Source organism: Lepidochelys kempii, chromosome 2 (assembly GCF_965140265.1).
Source record: "Lepidochelys kempii isolate rLepKem1 chromosome 2, rLepKem1.hap2, whole genome shotgun sequence".
Classification (NCBI taxonomy): domain Eukaryota; kingdom Metazoa; phylum Chordata; order Testudines; family Cheloniidae; genus Lepidochelys; species Lepidochelys kempii.
The window spans coordinates 57,134,304-57,142,944 of record NC_133257.1 but is presented as its reverse complement, the minus strand read 5'-3'; the positions used below and the strand labels follow the sequence as shown (position 1 = coordinate 57,142,944).

Sequence of the window (8,641 nt, the reverse complement as noted above, 5' to 3'; positions counted from 1 at the left end):
GCAGGGGGCGCAGCCAGGGCCAGGGAGGGAGCGAGCTTGCACATATAGCCGTGGAGCGCTCCTGCTAGCAGGAAAGGCAAAGCAGCCCCATGTGGCTTGGAAGGACCTCAGCCAGAAGCCTGCTGCTTCCGCTCCCTCTAGTGTGCGTCTCCCCACGCTGCAGGAACACACTGCCAGGTATCCAGTTAACACTGGTGACTGGACACTAAAAATCCAGTTACCATAGAAACCATAGAACCACAGTGCTAGCTGTGGGTGTAGTTTAAGCAGGCATTGTCCCCCAGCTCCCCTCACCCCCAATTTCTCCAGAGCTCTGCTTAGCTGTCAGGGAGGGAAGAAGCTCCCTCTGTCCATCTCCCGGGCTGAGGCTGGCAGGTAGCTCCATGACACTGCCTCCTGGGTCCTAGTGCCTGTTACCGTCATCTTCTATGTATGCTGGGTCCCATTTCTGGAGAACTGGTATGTGCCTGTGGGGGGCAGAGCAAGGAGGTTGCAGGGGGAAGAGGCAGTACCAGAGCGGTAGGGTGGGAAGCTTGCACAGAACCTGCACACACTCTATCCAGCTCCAGCCAGAACTATTGCCCCTCCCTTGTATAAGGAACGAATTCCCACACATTTGTAGGAAAAACAAAACAAAACATCCCATTCTGGATACTATTAGTTTAACATTTACAGTACCTTCCATTGAGGGACTTCAGAATTATGATGCTCCATGTTCAATACTGTATTGAACTATACTAAAAATCTAAGAAATCCATTTTTTTTCTTTGATGTATTTTTCTGTACTGGGATGCATGGGCAACCAAGTTCTTTCCTTATGCTTAGCCTAGTTCCACAGGCCAATGCATCTTTGTACTTTTAAGGGATTGCAAAAGCACTGGAGGAAGCTCAACACACAATGTTGTAGGTTTCTTCCTTTCCTCTCCCTCAAGGATTTTAGCAGGCTATGGTAGAAAGATTGGCTGAATAGGCTAAAGGTAGGTTCTGTCCATTTGCTGGTTCTCTAGCAGTTCAATCCATCGTAAAAATACCTCACATTTAATTTCTTTTGAGTTTCATCCCAAAAACTTAAAGCTAAATAAACCTGAAGTTAGTCCTCATTTTTCTGTCCCAACTCAAACTAACTTCTTTCCCAAGTGGAAAACGTTGGGTCAGCATGGAACGTGTGTGATTTGAGAAGGTAATGAGAACACAGGCCATTTCCTGCTGAAAGTTACACCTGTGTAGCCTTATTGACTTCAGGGAGAACAGATTTTTGCACAATAATAGATTTTGGTCCCTTCTGCTTTTTCACACCTCATATAAGCATCTCATTCATTTTCCTCCCCTAAACTCTGAGCACTTTAAGGAAAAAAAATAAGAAAGGTCTGCTTGATTTACACATGCAAATGAAACAGGAGTCCCTTCATTCTACACTAGCCTTAAACAAACACCAGACCTGATGTAACAAGGATGTTACTACAGCAGCCTTGGTTGGACAGTTCTTTTGAAAGATCCTTAATGGTTTTTTTAAGATGCTGATTTTCAGTGAAGTCTTTTTGTTCAGGGGGGCAGAGAACACAACAGGGAATAGCTCTGTTTTGTCAACTCCTAGTCTTTCAAAAGCTGAAAGGCTTTAGATTAAGTTTGTTTAATGTTCGTACAGTGATTTTGAAGAGCTAACATAGTACAGAAGTGCTAAATATTATGACTGGGCAACCATCTAAAGATCTGTGTCACTTCTAGCTTACCATTTTCTTACAGGAAGCTTAAAACAAACAAATGCAAACTGCAGGAGCTGGAGCACACAGAACTCATGCTTAAAAAACCTCATGTCAGAGTTGCTGATCACACATTCTAGAATAGATAATACTTAGTCCTGCCATGAGTGCAGGGGACTGGACTAGATGATCTCTCTTGGTCCCTTCCAGTCCTATGATTCTATGGTATGATTCTATTCTATGATTCTAATTGTGGAAGAGCTTGGTGACAGAATGGCCTGATGTGGTGAATCACTGGAGATTAACTACAAAAACTGGGTATTATCCCACAAATAATATTTGGGTTCAATGTGAAAATAGTAATTTATTGCCCTCAGTTAGGGCAACACTGGGAGGCAGCTTTCAGAGCAAGACAGCCTAAAACACAACGCTACCCAATGACAGGTTTCAGAGTAACAGCCATGTTAGTCTGTATCCGCAAAAAGAAAAGGAGGACTTGTGGTACCTTAGAGACTAACAAGCTGTAGCTCACAAAAGCTTATGCTCAAATAAATTTGTTAGTCTCTAAGGTGCCACAAGTCCTCCTTTTCTTAATGCTACCCAATGTAATTTTCCCATTACTACTTCCTCTACTCCAGTGGATTTTACGCCTGAGTGGCTTTCTTTTACATGATAAAAGCTGGCTGCATCCCAGACTGCAGTCAGATTGAGATAGGGTATGTGGTGTAGAGTCCATAGTTTGGGGAAAACACCTGCAGGGCTTGGCTTTGCACTGTGCCAAGTGGAGAGCTGAGGGTAGAAGCACAAGGTTGGAAAAGGTGAGCAGGATGGGGAATGTTGCAGTGTTCATCCTCATACAGATGAGCACTCCACTACTTAGGAGGAAGGAGGCCTAAGAGAAGGACAGTTTATCATCCCTCATGCTACCGCTTACTCAGAAGTATCTGTTTGAAGAATTGAGTGTAGTGAGAGTAGAATAAACTTGTTAATTTTACATAAATAAATAATATGTAAATATGTAGAGAAATGTTTGATGACATAATTTTTTTTGCAATGTGTAATTCATAGGTAGGCCCTTCCCCCCCATTAGCCTTAGGCCCCTCATAACCTTAATCCGGCCCTGGTTGTAAATGGGTCCCCCCAATGTGGCTGTAATTGAAATGTAGCTAGCACATTAGTAAAGTTCTCCTCTTAATGTTCATAGCACGCGGCTTTCAGACTGTTGGCAAACAGTTGTTGCAAAAATGCACGAGCTCACTGGTTTGACACAAGTGTGAAACCGTGAGCCCGATCCTGTGCGTTACTGGGAGCACTTGGCAGGTTTAGCAAAGCTCTTCCCAAATAACCCTGCAGACACTGGGGCTGAGCCTGTACCACTGAGCGAAGAAGCCAACGGGACTGGGTTTGCCACTGGCTTGAAGGGACTCGGATGTCTGCGAGGTGCGGCTGCCTCACTGCAAGGGGAACCAACGCGGCAGGGCTGCCGGAGGTCTGGGTTTCTCCCCCTGGAAGCGCTCAGCTCCTGAGGAGAGTTACTATTGGAGGGGGAGAGGCAGCTGGCCCAATCCCCGGCAGCGAGAGAAGCGCCTTGGCTCCTCCCCTTCCTGGCCTGCCCCGCTGCGGGGCGCGGGGGTCGGCTGAGCGCGGCCGGGACCGGGTGTGGGCGATGCCGCTCCTGGCTGCGGGCGGCCGCCGAGCCCGGGCGCTGGCGTTCTGGCTGCGGAGCGCTGGGCGGTGCGCAGCTGCCGCGCTTCCTGGTCCGCCGGGGAGCCGCGCACCAGCGGCGTGCGGCCCCCGGTGGGCGGCTCTGAACGACTCTCCAAGCGCGTCTAGTGGCGGGGTCCCGACGCTGCCGCTGGCCCGAGGTCCAGGAGCAGTTGGAGCCCTTCCCGGGGCTGAAGGGAGAGTAGAACAGGTGCAGGAGCGTGGGACGCTTTCCTTGTAGCTGGGCTGCGGGCGGGGGTGGAAACCTCCGATCACATAGCAGAGGGAGCAGCAGGGGCTTGGCTGAGGAGGCCGACCCAGCGACATCCCCGCCCCCAGTGTACTGGATTAATTTCCTTGTTCCTGAACAGCAAAAGTAAATGCAAAATCTCCCCAATTTGAATCCATTTTAAATCTTCACTGTTAATGGTGCGTTTAACAAAGTGTTTGCTGGTGGATAAGATTAAAGGGGCAGAGTAGAGAATGTAAAATGTGGGAAAGATAAGGTGTGTCCAGTTACTGCTGTCTATCTACCTAGGTGCTTGCCAATACAAGTGTTTGGAACTCAGGAATCAGGCCCCCTAAATCATACAAGATTAGCTTAAAAATAACAAATTTTTAAAAAACAGAATCTGGGTTTGTTTTTTTTAACTTTCTGAGTTCACATTCTTTTTCTTTGTAACCATGTGGGCTAGAAATTTTCTTTTAAATGAAATATGAGGTTCTCGTTTAATGGCAGGACTCTAGGAGCTGGGGATTCAAGTAAACCATGACATTTGATCACAACTCACACAGTATTTGAAGAGCTGGCAGTGCTGAGGATTGATAGATGGGTGACCAGAGACTTGCAATGAGCTTGGAATGTGTGGCCTTCTGTCTGTATACAGTGCACCACTGAAATGTCTAGGGACGAAGGGTTTTATGGCTGCATATCCCATTTCTAATCCCCTGAATCATTAAATCCTCTGTTTCCTAACATTTTCAAATTAATTTAATTTACTGATATCTATTAAATTCTTGAGTTTAGTTGTAATGTAATTAATTTTTAGCCTCTATCCTGTTATAGATTCAACATCTACATCAGGAGAAATCTGAAATGTATGTATACAATGCTAATGCTTTATTTGCCATGTGCTGCTTTCATCCTGTAGATCATATTTTCTCGTGTGGCATCTGTTCGCTGCTTCAGCACCTCCTCCTTTCATGGGCAACCAGAAGATGGAAGACTAGTTTACACTGGGAATCTGGCAAAGACAGTGTTGGGTATGTGATTGAAATTGAAATGTATTGTTTGATTTATCTATACTTAAACATGTCTTTAAAACATAGTTTGCTGTTGGGAATGGAGCCCTCCTGTTTCTTCAGATCTGCACGAAGGGCCAGCTTATGGTCCCCTATATAGTCGTATAACCAACCCTAAAGGTTCAAATAAAATCAGTCAGATTCTAAAAAATCACAAGATATGTTCAAAAGTGAGCCACACTCTAAAAAAGAACCATGAGATTGCCACCCCCACCCCGCACTATGAACTCCTCATTTCTGGTCCCACCCCAGAACCCTCACCCCCTCCCGCACCCCTGTCCCCACCGGGTGAAAATGAGTGAGTGAGGGTGAGGAGAACGAGCAACCGGGGGTGGTGGTGGAGTGAGCAGTGAGCGGGGCCTCGGAGAAGAGGTGGGGCTGGGAGTGTGACAAGGGTGTTTGGTTTTGTGCGAGTAGAAAGTTGGCAACCCTAAGTAGCGCAGTAGTGAAGACAAGCCCTAAGTTCAGTCCTCTGTGAACAAAGTACATTTATTCCCTCCCAGCTAAACTTAATGGAAATATTACTCTTCTCTAGCAATATACAATATTTGATAGTTATAGCTGAGTTCATAATAGCTATACTTTTGCATAAGCAGTCACTACGCTACCAAGATTTAACTTGTTACTTTGTGAAATGTTTTGATAACTAGAATATTAAAGGTGTTTCATAAGACCTAACTTTTAGTTTATTAACCATAGAGAAGGAGAAGGGCTGAGGGCTTTGATTTCCACATGATGACTTCAGAAGTTCCATGATAAGAAGGGATTAATTAACTGGATCATCATTTAATTTAGCAATTGAAGTAAAGCAGTGGGTATATGAGAACAATGCGTATAAAGGACTGTAGGGGTAACTTTGATCATAAACATTAACCTATGATTTTCATCTCTTATACAGGTGTGAAGTTTTTCTCTTACTCTACGAGCATATTTAGCTTTTGCATGATGCCCTACATCATCTTCAAAACTGGCATTGGAGTTGAAAGTGTGATTTTACAAACTGCCTTTTACAGCATTGTAGGATTCTTTACCTTTATAACACCAGTTACCCTGCATCTACTTACAAAGGGCTATGTGGTTCGACTGTATCATAAGGCTGAGACGGACACATACACAGCCATTACATATAATGCTATTTTGGCAGAAAAAAGAACTGTGTTCCATCAGAGGGATGTCAAGGTTCCAGACATCAGCAAGATGTTTACAACATTTTATGCCAAAACTAAATCAATGCTTGTTAATCCAATGCTTTTCACATATCCACAGGACTATAACCATCTCATGGGCTATGACAAACCTTTTTATTTTGACTTAGAGGAACAAAAATAATCCAGTGAAAGCAAATAGAATTAGATGATAGAGTGCAGATGACTGTCTTTTTTAGTATTTGTCTAGTGCATCATTTCTAAAACCACGCACAATTCTATAACGCGTCCATAAGTGTCAGCTAATTTAGAGTTTCTTTATCATATTTCAGAATGTATAGAAACCTGAAGCTTTTTTAATTTCAAACAATCTGAAGTCTCCTCAGATTTAAAATTAAAATAGATGCTTATTTTGTCTCAGTTTGATTTCTGCTGTTACAGTAATGAAGAGAAGGAAAATGGATTTGATTTTAGTTTTATGCTGCAAGCTCCCTAATACAGTATTTTAAAGGAACCATGCCTTAAAAAAAGCAACATTGACTAATCAAATAGACGAATAAGAATTTTGAAGCCCCCAAAAAGGGTCTGTGTCTTAAAAAGTGAAAGGGCCAGATTTTTTGGCTTGTTTTGTTCAGATGATATAAAGCAGGGGTGGGAGCTGCAGGGATGGGGCAGCACACCAAACCGCCTGGCTGCGCCTTCACGTAGGACCCGGAGGGGGGACATGCCACCGCTTCTGGGAGCTGCTTGACGTAAGCGCTACTGCTTGAGGTAACCCCTGAGCCCCTCTTACGCTCCAACCCACTGCCCTAGCTCTGATTCACCTCCTGCCCTCAGATCCCAGCCCAGAGCACCCTCTTGCACCCCAAACCTCTCATCCCCAGCCCCACCCCAGAGCCTGTACCCCCAGCCAGATCCTTCGTACCCCCCCATGCCCCAATCCCCTGCTCCAGCCCAGAGCCCCCTCCCACACTCCGAACCCCTCATCCCCAGCCCCACCCCAGAGCCCGCACTTCCAGCCAGAGCCCTCACCCCCCTGCCCCAGCCCAGAGGCCCCTTCCATACCCTGAACTCCTCATTTCTGGCCCCATCCCAGAGACCACATCCCCAGCCAGAGCCCTCACCCCCTCCTGCACCCCAATTTTGTGAGCATTCATGGCCCACCGTACAATTTCCATACCCAGATACGGCCCTCGGGCCAAAAAAGTTTGCCCACCCCTGGCATAAAGGAAGTAGAGACTGTCCATAATTCCCCTGGTGGGAATATTCCCAGCATGAAGGAGTCCCCAGGAAACAGATAGCTACTGTTGCTGGCACCACAACTCCTTCCCTGCAGCTCTCTCTGGAAGGCACCGAAGGAGTATCTGGAGCACAATGCACTCTGGCTATCCCTAGTTGCTGGATGGTCCCTTGGGGATTGTGCAAGTCAGCTGGAGCAACTCCCAAGTTACTCTAACCTGTAACAAGACTGGGGTGGAGAAACTGTGAGTCCATAGCAATGCCTCAATAGCCCCTCTGCTGTGCTCAGTAAAAACAGCTCAGCAGAGAATCTGGTCCACTGAGATAATGCAGCATGTATATTTTACAACAGAACTGACTGCAGAATGTAGTTAACTGGGGTCCCATTCCATGCTAATGAAAGCTCTGAAGCAAAAGAAATCTCCCGTGGAGTACTGCATAGTCTTTTGGACTCTTTCTTTGGAATTCATAACACTGCAAAGAAAACAGCTTGATTACGAAGGGGGTTAGGCCTCTGAATTTCTCTGTCAAAATGGATTGCTTAGATCAGTTTTACTCTGTACAGAAATTGGATTTCAGTGTTTCTTTTTTAGAAAAAACAAAGGTTTGGAGATGTAAGCTGATAGGTTTTTTGTTTGTGGATAAATATTCAATTCCACCTAAAAAATCAAGATGTAATGAAAGGCTTAAAATACTTTGAGGTTTAAAAAATTGATTGAATTGACAAATAATGTAAAAGAAATTCAGATGAATCCTTTTATGCCAGCAATACACTTTATATTAGGGCAGCGGTTCTCAAACTGTGGGTCGGGACCTCCTTTGAATGGGGTCACCAGGGCTGGCTTAGATTTGCTGTGGCCTGGGACTGAAGCCTGAACCCCACTGCCCAGGGCTGAAGCCAAAGCCTGAGGGCTTCAGCCCTGGGCTGCAAGGCTCAGGTTGTAGGCCCCCTGCCTGGGGCTGAAACCCTTGAGTTTTCGGCTTCAGCCCTTCTGCCCAGAGCGGTGGAGCTCAGGCTTTGGCCCCTGCACCCAGGGCAGTGGGATTTGGGCAGACTCGGGCGTCAATCCGCTCTCCTGGGGTCATGAAGTAATTTTTGTTGTCAGAAGGGGGTCATGGTGCAATGAAGTTTGAAAACCCCTGTATTAGGGGGATCTCTTGGTGCTAACATACTAAAGAAGTTACCTTTATGAAGAAAAAATAATTAAGATTTTTTCTTTTTAGATTTCTCCTAAGTTCCAATTTGGCAAAAAGGCTTTTTGATTACAGTCTGTTTTCTTATTTTAATGTCTCACTAAAGAGAGACAAAGTATCTATATTTTTATATATTTTTATTCTATGTATTGATCTAACTCTGGACACATTTGTTGAATCATTTAAAAGCAAACCAAGCTATGGAAGGATTTTTGTGGAACTTTTCTTGTTTCAAAATGGTTATACATCTTAAAGAACTGTTCCAACTCTCAGTGAAGAGACTCCTCAGGTAAGCAATAAAATGCAAGAGGCGGTGTGTCTGTAAATGATGGTGAAAGAGATGAGACCAAAGACAAA

General features: G+C 45.1%; 1 protein-coding gene across 1 annotated transcript; it reads left to right on the top strand.

Moving 5' to 3' along the window:
• The first annotated feature begins 3,303 nt into the window (after positions 1-3,303).
• On the top strand, positions 3,304-6,268 carry TMEM70 (transmembrane protein 70). Its single transcript, XM_073330809.1, has 3 exons — positions 3,304-3,615; positions 4,556-4,667; positions 5,605-6,268. The coding sequence occupies exons 1-3, from the start codon at positions 3,367-3,369 to the stop codon at positions 6,033-6,035; spliced, it is 792 nt and encodes a 263-aa protein (XP_073186910.1). The 5' UTR covers positions 3,304-3,366; the 3' UTR covers positions 6,036-6,268.
• Positions 6,269-8,641: the final 2,373 nt, after the last annotated feature.

Bases quoted from the DNA above. Each gene is read 5' to 3' on its own strand.
- TMEM70 (XM_073330809.1), top strand. From the start codon at position 3,367: ATGCCGCTCCTGGCTGCGGGCGGCCGCCGAGCCCGGGCGCTGGCGTTC. The intron at 3,616-4,555 runs GTGCAGGAGCGT...TTCATCCTGTAG, and splicing joins CTGAAGGGAGAGTAGAACAG to ATCATATTTTCTCGTGTGGC. The intron at 4,668-5,604 runs GTATGTGATTGA...TCTCTTATACAG, and splicing joins TCTGGCAAAGACAGTGTTGG to GTGTGAAGTTTTTCTCTTAC.